The sequence below is a fragment of the Zosterops lateralis genome (assembly GCF_965231275.1).
Source record: "Zosterops lateralis genome assembly, chromosome: W".
Classification (NCBI taxonomy): Eukaryota; Metazoa; Chordata; class Aves; order Passeriformes; family Zosteropidae; genus Zosterops; species Zosterops lateralis.
In genome coordinates, this window is record NC_139801.1 from 23680342 (window position 1) to 23693392 (window position 13051).

Consider the following 13051-nt stretch of genomic DNA (forward strand, 5'->3'; position numbering starts at 1 on the left):
AAATATACTACTGTTTTTATCTGTTGTAAACATCTTTTATTTCTTCTGCATATGAAAGAAGTATTCAAGTATTTTCAGGATTACTGGAATAAGTTACTAGTGTCTAGTATATTTTTATTCCCCACATTTTAATTGCCATCTGAAGGTGGAGAAGATCCTTCTTCCCTCGTGTAAATTATTACATTTCCCTCTTTTCCCTATGAAGCAAAGGCATTTATTTTAGAAAGAGAATGCAAGGGTAAAATAAAAGTGTGCATTTATCGACTAAAACCAAGGGTAGCAAAAGCAAATAAAACGCGCATGGTCGGGAGCTGCATCCCCGGAGTTCCTGGCTCCTCCAGCCACTTATTCCCATCGCGCAGCAGCGCAGAGGAAGAGTGGAGAGGGAGCGACAGGGGCCATATTTCCGCCAGAGTCCGCCATATTTCTACCTCACCACGCCCGCAGACAAGCCATTGAAAAGCCCGTCGAGCTGGGCTCACAGTGTGCATGCCCTAGTCTCCACCTGCCTTCTCTTCCTCTCTGGTGGAGCCCTTTCTACTCGTCCCTCTCTTTACTGCCAGGGCAGGAACGAGCCGCGACAGCTCTTCAGCAGCAGTTCTCCTCGCGAGAGGGACGAGCGACCGTGCCTGGTAAAAAGGTTCACCGAAAGGAAGTTCTCCCGCCTGCCGCACGCTGAGATTGCCGGGCGACGGCGGCCTTGCCCACTTTCGGAGGAGCCGAACTGTCGTTTTAGGACAGAAGGAGCGACAGGGAAGCGTAATTGAGGAGGAGGGGAGGGATTAACGGACAGAAGCATTTCAGCATTTCCGTGGGGGGTGGTTATTTCGGAGGGCGGCGTAGGGTGTAGTTTGCGAGGGACATTCGTGTGGTGGCAGCGGTAGCAGAGGCAGAAATAGAAGTAGTAGTGAGGGAAGGAGGAAGAGGAGTGTTTGTGCTGAGCAGCTTGGCTCGAGAAGAAAGCACTGCTGCCGCCACGGCTGCAGTGGTGGATGTTTTCATGTTGTTTGGTGCATAATTTAGAGGAGGAGTTGGAAGCGGCGACTATTTGAGGCAGGGAATTTGTGCTGCTGGGGGCCTGCTTTTTCCTTATCTGTGTGTGGCATCGAGGCAGCTCGCTGCACTTGCTCTACAGTGCCCGGGTGGGGACTTCCGGGCAGAGAGCGTCTGTGTCCCCCGGGGCTGGTGCTCTGGTGGGGGTGTGTGTGCGCGCGCGTTTTTAGGGTGGGGGTTGTGTCTGAACCAGTTAGGAAGAATGACTTTGGAGTCCATGATGGCGTGCTGCCTGAGCGAGGAAGCCAAGGAAGCCCGGCGGATCAACGACGAGATCGAACGGCAGCTACGCCGGGACAAGCGGGACGCCCGTCGGGAACTGAAGCTGCTGCTGCTGGGTGAGTGTGGGCCGCCGTCAGCACACACGCCTTAAGCGCCGCTGGGGGTGCAGCCCAGACATCGCTGCCCCAGGCTCTGTCCGGCTGGCCCCCAGTGCATTACATGGCGTGGTCGGTTCGGTTTCCCCCAGGTGCCTGCCACCTTCACCGCGGGGCGGCCGCGTTGTGTGTGCGCGCTCGTGTGCAGGCTTCGCCAAGGCGCTTGTAGCTGGGTAAATAACTGTGGTTCTTGTGGGTGGGTTTGATATGATGGGGAACCCGTCCTTCCAAAATGGAGAGGGAAAAGATGGCTGGTCAGTGGAGGGGGTGTTGGGGGAATATCGGCGATGATGGGTATAGGAGAGTGATGGTAAGGAAGCAGATTAATGAAAGAACTTACAGGGGGGTTGCTTTGCAGATTTCTGGTGCGTTGTTCTCCGAGTCTTAGGTTGCTGGGTCACCAGTTGCATTTTTTTCATTGTAATTTTTATTTAACGAGGCAAAATGGGATAAGGGGCTTATGCCCAAATTTTGTAGACTGACTTTTAACAAAAGGAGAAAGAAATCATAAAGACCAAGATGCACCCATGAAGGTGAAAAGTAACCTTAAAGTATACTAGTGGCTAGCAGGATATTTAACACCTTTGGAATCCACCCACTGTTCCAAGAAATAAAATCTATTGTATCATTTATCTTTAATTAAAACAGGTTGTTATTTTGGAGCCACACATGTGCAAAGGCAATGTTTGTTATTTAGGAATTTGGCTTGTGTTAAAATAAGCTTTTTGAATTAAAACATTTGTCTGTATCTGAGGTGCTCTACTACACTGTGTAGTTCTTGTGGTAATATAGCTTCTGTTGTAGACTAGCAGGCCTTGAAATATGTCTGCACCAGTATTTGGGTGAATGGGAATGTTCCAAATGGATGTGAGGTGTTTATGCCAAAGACTTTAGTCTTGGATCAGGTACATGAGAGTAATTATTTATCTTGTGGTAATAAACTGCCTTTACACTAAGGTAATTTGAAAGGACCTAATTTATTTTAATGCTTGCTTATGAATGTGTTATTTTCTGCTTTAAATAATAGTTTGTCTTTTGTATATGTAAAAAGGTATTGGCATCCTTAACTGATATGGAAAAAGGAGAGATGGCGACAGATACAACGCTTCCAGTAATAACATTCTGTTTCATTTTGGCCTAATTTTGGGTTGATGTGTGTGCGTGCTGTGGCTATTTCAAGATCCAAAACCAAGATAAAATAGAGGACAGATAGCTTGCATTTTTTAAAGTTTTATGGATGTTCAAGTATAATTACTTAACTATATGCATTTGCTATGGGAGAGGCAGTTGATGTTTGACTTGTTACTCATGTCAAAATTGTTGCTGTGTATCCTGGACTTCTTGCAGTAATGCTAGAGATTTCTCCCAAGTTTTTACAAATGCATGAAACTTACTGAATGGTACCAACATATACCACACAGAGAAGGAATTTAGAGATTTAATTCCACAGTCAGTAGTGCAGATCTGGTATTGTTTTATAAGATCCACCCACTGGTAATGGTAAGTGTATGGTAATGGTAGATTAGGGCCTAATTGTGGCATTACTTTTAGATCAAATGAAATAAAGTGTTTTCAGAGCAAATAGATAAGAAACCATCACTTAGAAAGCTTTGAGGAAAACACACTGATTGCCTGTATGAATGTTTTCTTCATATATCAGTATCTGTATAAACCGTGCTTCTGAACGTATAAGCATGATGTACATGAAACCGAGGTAAATGTTCTGCTTCATACTTAATAGCATATCTGTATTTGAGTAGAAATCAGTATAGAAATTGTTCTTGTGTACACATTTTTCATGTTATACTTTGTCAGCTGCAGTCACATATTTGATTGAAAGTGTTTGTGCACGTGCAGCTGTTTAACAGTTAATATTGTAAAATGCAGTATAGCAGTAAACCACTGTTGAAGTCACGGGGTTGGATAAAGATTCAAGTTTCAATTTATTAAAAAGCCCCAAACAAACCAAAACTCAAACTTTCTAAAAATTTGTTTTAATTAGTGTATTTCTTTTAGGTATCTGACAATACTTTCAGTCACTCTCACTGCTTCCCCAGCATAGTCATTTGATCAGTTCTTAGGCTTGTGTTATTTGTTTGGGTAATTCATATGGTTAGGATGGATAAAACCATTTTAAAAATAGGAAAATAATAATTAAAATGAAGAAACTGGAAAATGTCTGAAGTTGCCATCCATTTTTAAAATTGGCTTGACCTTTACTTTCCCATTATGTATCTTTAGCCATCAAAACTTAAAGTAGCAGTAGTGCTTTATTTTATGTAACGGAAACTTTTTTTAAAAGTGCCAACTTCTCAGTCTCACACTGAAAAGTGTTGTTGGATTTAGAAGCCTAAATGGGTTAAAGGCTTTTGAACATGGAACAAAAGGTATATCCTTTTGATCATAAGGTGAGAACACAGCTTAAACTGAGATGTGTTAACTGACCACATATGCTTTTTGAATTTGTTGCAAGTGCAAAGTAAAAGGTATTAAATCAAAAGGTTGTAAGGAACAAATGAGCATGTCTATGCCATATTTTTTGTTCTTGTTTAAAAATTAGACATACATACAAATGCAAACATCTAGCAAATATAAAGAAAAAATTCTGAGTCAGAATAGAGGATTTTTTCCCTCCTTAACTTATAGAAATTATAGTGCTTCCTTGCAAAGTGAAATATTTCCCTCCTAACTGTGTTGGTTACTGTGACACACATTATGCTGTGTGCACCTTTCTTGTGTATTAACGATATGTTTTTACTTTCCTGGGATCAGAGTTTAAAATGTTGAAAGTCGTTTCTGGAAAACTTTTTGCATGGTGAGATTAGTTTAAATTATTAGTAAAAAATAAGCTCTCTCCATGATTAAGCATTAAAATGCCACTTTTAGATACTGCATTGAACATCATTGTCCTGTTCTAATCTACTGTAAAAAATTAAGCAAAGTCTCTCTTACTATTGTAATTCTAAAAAGTGAGAACTCTAGCATATGCACTGAAAATAGTTCAGCTAGCACAAGTTGGTTGCAATGTTTAATGTACTTTGGAATAAATTCAGTCTTCCACTGAATTTGGTTTTTATCTCCTGTATTTTTGAAATTCTTCTGTATTCCATTACTACTGAACATTTTGTGAAACCTTATGATTGTTGTCCAGAGCATGAAGTTGTTAACATTTATTTGTTGTTTGCTGTTGTAAATACATATATTGCTATAATACAAAAAAAGGCATGTGTTTTATATTCGTATGCACCAAACAATGTACAGTATTCTGCATGCTTGCATTTTAAGCATGTATGTATGTATTTATTGTTAAGTAGCAAGAGGTATGTGATCTAACTTTCTATGTATATAATTTTGACTGTTATCAGTGGAAGTTTTACCTGGTCTCAGAAAGCAATGCTTGGGCTTAAACGTTAGTTTGTAGCCATAAATCTTCACTACTGGAAATAATATGCCTGTACACTGTATATATTTGTGTTATGCATTATTTTCTCTTCAGGAGTATTTAAGAAAATAATCAGCAATATCTATAAGCTTTGGCAAAATTAGGTATTGGAGATGAATCAGTGAAGCAAGGTGTCAAATATGAGTATCTTTTCATTATCTATATGTCACCAAAGAAAACAGGTGGGAGGTAAGCCTTTTGAATTTAGCATGGATTGAAACTAGTCTTAAGTGGAAGACTTTGTTTTTTCTCCAAACCTATAGGATATATATATGTTGTAGGGTTTTATTTGTATACCTGTGGTAGCTGAATGAAAGATTTGTGTACAGAACTCTGTAAATTAGCAGACTTAGACTTCAAAAACCTCGAAGAGAAAGTGGGCCCATCAAGTCAACAATCAGTCTTCCTTCCCTACTGTAATCTGAAATGTATATGCAAATAGACAGTCTCATCTACTTATATAAGTAGATAAACTGATACTACATGTTTCAGGATATTTTGTGCACAATTTAAAAATGCTGGTTTTGATTAGCATATCCTAATTGAATATTTTCTTTGCTCTTCATAAAGCAGAAAATGTAATTATTTTGAAAGAGCATTGCAACCTCTTTTTATCTTGTATTGATCCATACTTATACTTGCACTGAACACTTGCAAATTAGTTTAGGTAATTACAACAGTATGTATTTATGATTAGAAAACAAGCAAATACTTAATATATCTCTTGATGATGTATGTTGAAACTAGATTGGCAAGTATATTTTAGTTTGGAGAAGCTGTTTCTAAGGTTATGTAATTTGATTCTGGATGACAAACACTGATCTATTATATATATATAGACATATACATCCAATTATAAAAATAACTGGTTTTGAGGAAAACATGAATCATCATCTTGATATCTATGTGATAGAATGATTTCACATTTGCTGGAAAAGAGCATATTAATTTTTTAATGCATGGTAAAGGAATATTTCATTTTCAGCTCTTATAAAGGATTTTCTTCTGGGTTATTTTGTTTTGATTTTCCTCCTTTAAAAGTGATCTACTGTAGTTAACGGAAATTACTTTAGAACCTCAATAGTCAAAGAATTCTGACTAACTTAGTTTTTGCTTATATGTCAAAAAATCAAGGGACCCCAAATTTGTACTTCCTTTTATAAACATTATTGAATTTGTACAGGAGGGAAACATGATAAACAGAGGACTCTTTTGAGAAGGGACTTTGGGGTATATATTGTAATGTTAAGAAATATTTATGTGTTTTTAGCTACTTCAAATTATGTTTGGTGAGTGAAGGCAGTGGTAATTTAATAAGCGACAGCATTTCTTTTGAAGTAATACGGCAATCTGCAAAATTAATCCTGGGAAGGGAGAGCATGATAAAATAGATGTGTGTTTCTTGCTCTGCTGAATGGATTAATACTGAGGGAATGTGTTCTCATACTTGAACAAGATTGCATGCAGCTGTTGCTAATAAAATTATGTGACTTTTTCAACATTTAACTGTTATTTTCTCTACTTATTTAAAACGTATAACTTGCAAAAATCAAGAGCAACAAAGTAAAATAAAACCTGAGGAAGCACTTGAATATTGGAAATACTATGAAGCCATATAAATAGTATTCTTAAAATCAGAGAAGTGGGCAACAGGCTTTAAGTAGTGTTAACACTGTGCAAAGAAATAAGATACTGAGGGGCATAAGTCTAAGTGATACTACAGTTTGAAAAGTTTTCAAAGTTCCTGGGGAAGTTCTAGAAACAACATATATCTGTGGGTTCTTTTTTTTTTTTTTTTTTTTTTTTCCTTCATGCTAAATTTGAGAATAGAATAGTTCAATTGGAAGGGACTTAAAATGATCATCTAGTCCAAATGCCTGACCACTTCAGGGTGGATCAAAAGTTAGAGCATGTTATTAAGGGTGTTTTCCAAATGCTTCTAACATTGACAGGCTGGGCCATTGATCACGTCTCTGGGAAACCTATTCTGGTGTTTGACCACCCTCTGGGAGAAGAAACATTTTTTAATGTCCAGTCTAAACCTCTCCTGGTGCAACTTTGAACCATTCCCACACATCCTCTCATAGTATAGTTCTGGACAAAATGTCCAGCACACAGATGGATAAGCACATCATGCAGTGGGTGAGCAACTGGCTCATGGGTCAGACAACAAAGGGTTATAGTGAATGGGGTAACATCAAGCTGCTGACCCATCACTAGTGGGGTTCCACAGGGCTCCATCTTAGAGGCAGTTCTCTTCAGCATCTTCATAAATGACTTGGATGCATGACTGGAAGGGATACTAAGCATGTTTGTAGATGATACAAAACTGGGAGGAGCTGTTGACTCCCTTGAAGGCAGGGAGGCCCTGCAGAGAGACCTCAACAAATTAGAAGACTGGGCAATCACCAACTGTATGAAGTTCACCAATGGAAAGTGCTGGATTCTGTACCGAGGATGGGGCTATCCTGGATGTACAGACAGATTTGGGAATGAGATGCTGGAGAGAAGTGCTGCAGAAAGGGACCAGGGAGTCCTGGTCAACAGAAAGTTGAATATGAGTCAGCAGTGTCCTGGCAGCCAGGAGGACCAACCGTGTCCTGGGGTGCATCAGACATAGCCACTTAAGGGAGATGATTGTCCCACTCTACTCTGCACTGGGACGGCCTTACCTTGGATATTTTATGCAGTTTTGGTCACCACAATATAAGAAAGATATAAAGCTATTAGTGTCCAAAGGAGGGCTATGAAGATGGTGAGGGGCTGTGAGGGGAAGCCATATGAGGAGTGGCTGAGGTCACTTGGTCTGTTCAGCCTGGAGGAAACTGAGGGAAGACCTCATTGCAGTCTACAGCTTCCTTGTGAGGGGAAGAGGAAGGGCAGACACTGATCTCTTGTCTGTGATGACCAGTGACAGGACCCAAGGGAAGGGCCAGGAGTTGTGTTAGGGCATGTTTAGGTTGGATATTAGGAAAAGGTTCTTTACACAGAGGGTGACTGGGCTCTGGAACAGGCTCCCCGGGGAAGTGGTCACAGCACCAAGTCTGCCAGAGTTCAAGAAGTATTTGGGCAACACTTTTGGTGCATGGCATGACTTGGAGATGGTCTTGTGCAGGGCTGGGAGTTGGACTTGATGATCCTTGTGGGTCTCATCCAACTCAACATATTCTGTGATCCTGTCTGGATACCAGGGAGAAGAGATCAGCTCGTCCCTCTCCACTTCCCCTCCTCAGGAAGCTTCAGAGAGCTGTGAGGTTGCCTCTCAGATTCCATTTCTCCAAACTAGACAAACCCAGAGTTCTCAGCCACTCTTCAGAGGATGTGCCTTCCAGCCCTTTTACCAGCTTTGTTGCCTTCCTCTGAAGGCACTTCAAGAACCTTCAAATCCTTTTTTAATTGTTGGGCCAAGAAGTGCATGCAATACTCAAGGTGAGGCCACCCCAATGCTAAATACAGAGAGATAGTCACCTCTTTTGTCCAGCTGGTTGTGCTGAGTTTGATGCATCCCAGGATGTGTTTTGCCCTCTTGGCTGCTGGGGTACACTGCTGATGTCAATTGAGCCTGTTGCTGACCTGCACCCCCAGCAGGGCTATTCTCTAGCCCCTCCTCTCCCAATTTATACTCTTAAATTGTTAATCTGAATGTTATTTCTCTTGGTCATGTTAGAGAACGTTGGATAAGAATTCCTGAAACTACTTCTATCCATGTTTCTGGGTAAATGGGTTTCAGCCAGAAAGACAGAAGGTTTCTGTAGCAGCAAATGCTAACTGATAAGACCAGAAAAACTCAAATGCATGAAAGTTGGGAAAGGTGTCAGGTGGTTTTAGGAACCTATCAGGCTTGGGAAACTGAGGATCTAATATGGGACTTTTTTTCAAACTGATATTGGCTTTACTAAGCATTATGCATGCCACTTCATCTCATAGACCAGGGCAATGCTATCAATAAAAATTCAATGCTATATCTAGATGGGATGGAGTTAATTTTCCTCATAGCAGCCAATATCGTACTGCGTTTTGGATTTGTTACTAAACCAGTGCCGATATCGTCAATGTTTTGGCTATTGTCAAGCAGTGCTTTCACAATGTTAAGATTTTATCTTTTATTTCCCCACTCTGCCTCCCATCTTCCCCCATCCTCTATCTCAAGTCAATAAGGAGGGAGGGGTGGCTGGTAAGATGTGCTCAGCAATAAAAGCTCTGGGAAAGAAGGAGGAGAGGGAGAAATGGCATTTGTCTTCCCAAATAGCATTGTACATGCTGAGGCCCAGAAAGTGTCAAAACAGTGAATGAATGCCTCTTTTTGCTTTACTTATACGTGTAGCTTTTTATTCACCTATTAAACTCCTTATCTTGCTACACAAAGGCAAAAAATGCACTCTTGAGCTAAAACTCTTACAGATCAACATGCTTTCACAATACTTGGTATGTTATAAAAAATAACTTTCCCCTGTGAAACATTGTCCTGTTTTTACCTTGAATTTGTCCAGGATTTGCTTCTAGTCATGTGTTATATTTTGTCTATTTTGACCTTTGATATTAGATATATGACCCATGGGCACTTAGAAACTGAGACCAAGATGGTCGTTAAGCTTTGTATCTATCATGAGGCTAAATTAATTGATTTCCTAATGCTAATTGTAGGGTGAATTTTTGAGTCCTTTAATCATTCTTATAGTTATCTTTCTCATCCTTTCCAACATCACTTCTGAATTACAGACTATGAGAAATGAGCACTGAGGTATATACATTCTTTACTACAAGTGCAGAAGTAAAACTTTTTTTGTGGTAGTTGAGATGCCGCTGTTGAGATTTGTACAAGGAAAGCAATGACCTTTTTAGTTATGGCATCAAACTATTCATGTTTGGATGGCTATCTACCATAACTAAAATATTCTTCAAAATAATTGCTTTTTAGGGTGGGTTCATTCACCATTTGCAACCTGCTTTCTCTATTCCTGTATAGTTAACCTTACATTTACCTGTATTCAGAAACACAGTCTCTGCCTGTTCCTGGTTTACAGGTTATTCCAATTACTTCACATCATCATATCCTCTTCGTAATTTACCAGTTCACAGCTTTTGTGTCACATACAGGTATTGTCAGTAGTAAGTTGAGGGTTTTTTTTTAATCTCATGGGTAAAGATATTTAAGTTTCTTATCAGAATGGGAGTATCACTGGGATCCTGTTAGAAACAAAGCTGCCTGAGGACTTTCTCTTATGTAATTTAATAGTTTCTGCTTAAAGAATTAATGTGTGCTGTTTGTTTGTTGTATGATACCAAATCAGTTGCTTAGCTGAAGTCTAGTTCTTCAAAACTGCATTTATAAACCAAACCACTAGAACTGTTGGAACTGCTTCACTCTTAGTATGCAATCTCTCTCACTTTCCATTCCCATTCTTGGTGGGTTTTTTTTGTTTTTTTTTTTTTTTTTTGTTTTTTTTTTTTTGTTTTGATATTTCAATATTTTAAAGACAGAAGGGCTTCTTCGTCAGTTATCCCTTTGATAAGAGGTGTCTTGACTTACTGAGTAACAACAATGTTCTAACTTTAGTAACTGCTCTGTAACATCTTCAGTAACTGCTATAGTGGAAACTCTTTCATTGTCACTTTAAATATGATCTGTGTTTCCCTAAAACCAAACCAGAAATATTTGCAAACTGTGTGTGGATTTTTTGGTGTTAATATGAAGAGCCATATCCATTTAATAGAGGACCAATGCAGTTTTAAGTTTGAGGGTTTTTTGGCATGAAAATATGACGTTTAGAAAACAAAAACCAAAAAAAGCCCCCCCCGCCAGTCTTTGGAACCCTTTAGTTCTTCATTTGACTTCTCTTCCCCCCTCCCTCCCCCTTAAGGATTTTTAATACATATGAAGGTTTTGACTTACCTATTTCAACTTTCTCTTTTTACATCCCCTCTTATCCAAACTCATTTTACTGTTTTTCATGCTTTCTTGTTTTGTGGAATTAAGACTGTCTAGCTATTTAATGAGATGTCATGAAATGCCTCTTAGTTGTTCCCATTTTAAATTTATTTGCAGCTGTTCTCACTCCTAATTCTGTCAGCTTTTGTTCAAGTATCTCTCATGAAACATAAAGTATTTGTACTACTAGTTTTAGACTTTTTTTGCTTGCACATAACAAATGTAATCAAGTCATGATAATGTCCTCTAAAAGTTACTTTTTATTTCAGTTCTGCCACAAGTTCTTTTTCTTCATATAAGATGTATTTCTGTATGGTGCTTTTCTGTGTTAGAAAATAATAATTTCTGAAATACAGACATTCCAATGTCATTTGCTTGAGACTTTTAGCATCCGTTATGTTGCCCTGGGAGACTATTACCTCCTGTTTTCATTAAACTGTTTAAGGGCCCTGCTCAGTTGTCTGTCAAATCACCTGTGACTTGGTCATCTGACATGGTTCTAGCTTTTGTGTCAATTCTTTCTGTCTATTAGATTTTAAAGTGGCAACCTTAAAGATCACTGTTTAGAAGCCAATTTTGAAGCACAGAAATATTAATCACTGCACTTTGACGCATGTAAATATTTGCTTTGATTATACCTCCCTGTTTAAATTTAATTTGTATATTAGCAAGTTTTTGGGTTTACCACCTACACACCTAGCATTTTTGTAGACTGTTGAATTTCCTCTTTTAATTTGATGCTTTGTTCAATTTTAATCTTATTTTAATTTTTTTCTGCTAAATAAGTACACTATTGTTTTCCTTCTCATCCTTCTCTTTCAGTAGCGAAATGATGCTCTGGCCTCTTTGGCCAGTCTGTCTTTCTGAATATTTTTCATTTTAACAATAATAACTATCCAAACTCTGCAACTCCATCTTCCACGTACATCCAGTGATGGTCTATTGTATATTCTTTACCTGTCCAGGAGTTTACCCTTAGGTGGTCTGGGTTTTTTTTTCTCCTGGTATGTAACAAAACTGTCAATTAAATTTGATGCCAAGCTAATAAATGTTGTATGTTTAGATATTTATTATTTGGAAGAATTGCAATTATTTGTTTATTAGCAAAACTGAAGTATCATCAGTGGATATTCCCAGATGACTGTAGCAGAATTTCTCAGAGAACAAGGGCATGATTTATATTTGGATTGAGGTTTGAGCTACCCCAGCCTGGGCCCCAAATTCAGGCCTGTGTAGCCTGTGGCACAGTTCGAAATTATGTTAAGGTATTGATTTATTAAAAAAACTATGGACATTGATCTAATACCAATATCCAACTATGACGGACAAAGACTCTCTAACAGTTTAAAGTTAGAAAGTGTATGTTTATTACGACGCCGGGCAGCGTGCGGGATCGCTCCCAGAAACACACGCGCCATTTACAGATCATCACAGGGTCTTTTATCTACAGGAGTATTGAATACACAAACTACAAATGCATATTCATAGCTCTGATACCTCCCATTCCCCGCTTCGTATGGTAATTAGCCCAAAAAGCCACCAAGCATGCGTAGTTTGTTCTTTGAAATGGGTCGGTGGTCTTTTTAATGGGGTGGGGTCCCAAAATGATGAAGTAAGATTGTCTTCCTCAGCTCTGACTTTTTAACCTTTAGTGTTCATGACAGCTAAATCCTGTTTTTCCCAGGACTGTTTGATTTATGATTGTATTGTGTTCATAGGGCCTATTGATTATTCAGGATGCAAAAGCCTAGTTTGACAGCTTCTCTGATTTATTAGTTCCTTCTAAGATTTATCAGTTCCTTCAGTCTGGCTTCTGTTAGCAAAAGGGAAGTCCTAGCTACATTATCTCAGCACTATCTATTTTGACTACAGTCTTTAATTCTTCTAAATCCATGCCTCAGTATTAGCATAAGACAGAGGTTTTTCTAGGTATTAATAGGTATAGTTGGTAGTGTGAACACTTTAGCCACCTTAAGAATGAAATAAACAGTCTGTTTGCATTTTTCCGTATGCTATATACCAATGAGAATGTATTTGTAATTGTAAGCTATATCGAAGTGTATGTAACCTGCCATTTTAGACAGAATAAACGGAGAACGTATGTTAACCATATTGGTTGGATCTGCGTTGCTCCTGTCCAGCTTCCCATGTTTTTAAGGGGTTCTCTTCTCTCATCTGGTGCCCGACCAAGGCTCCTTCGCTTAAATGTGGTCTCTCGCTTAAATGCAGTTTCAATATGGTTTTTTCTTC

At 38.9% G+C, this 13051-nt stretch overlaps 1 protein-coding gene across 2 annotated transcripts in view; it reads left to right on the plus strand.

The window, feature by feature from the left end:
• The first annotated feature begins 403 nt into the window (after positions 1-403).
• Positions 404-13051, plus strand: part of LOC310922098 (guanine nucleotide-binding protein G(q) subunit alpha) — a 222724-nt gene continuing 210076 nt past the window's right edge. Inside the window, exon 1 of one of the 2 annotated variants that reach the window (XM_083882438.1) lies at positions 404-1391. In XM_083882438.1, the coding sequence (XP_083738564.1) occupies positions 1256-1391 (136 nt within the window). In that variant the 5' untranslated portion in view covers positions 404-1255. The remainder of the gene's footprint in view (positions 1392-13051) is intronic. The other variant, XM_083882439.1, reaches the window with a different exon arrangement.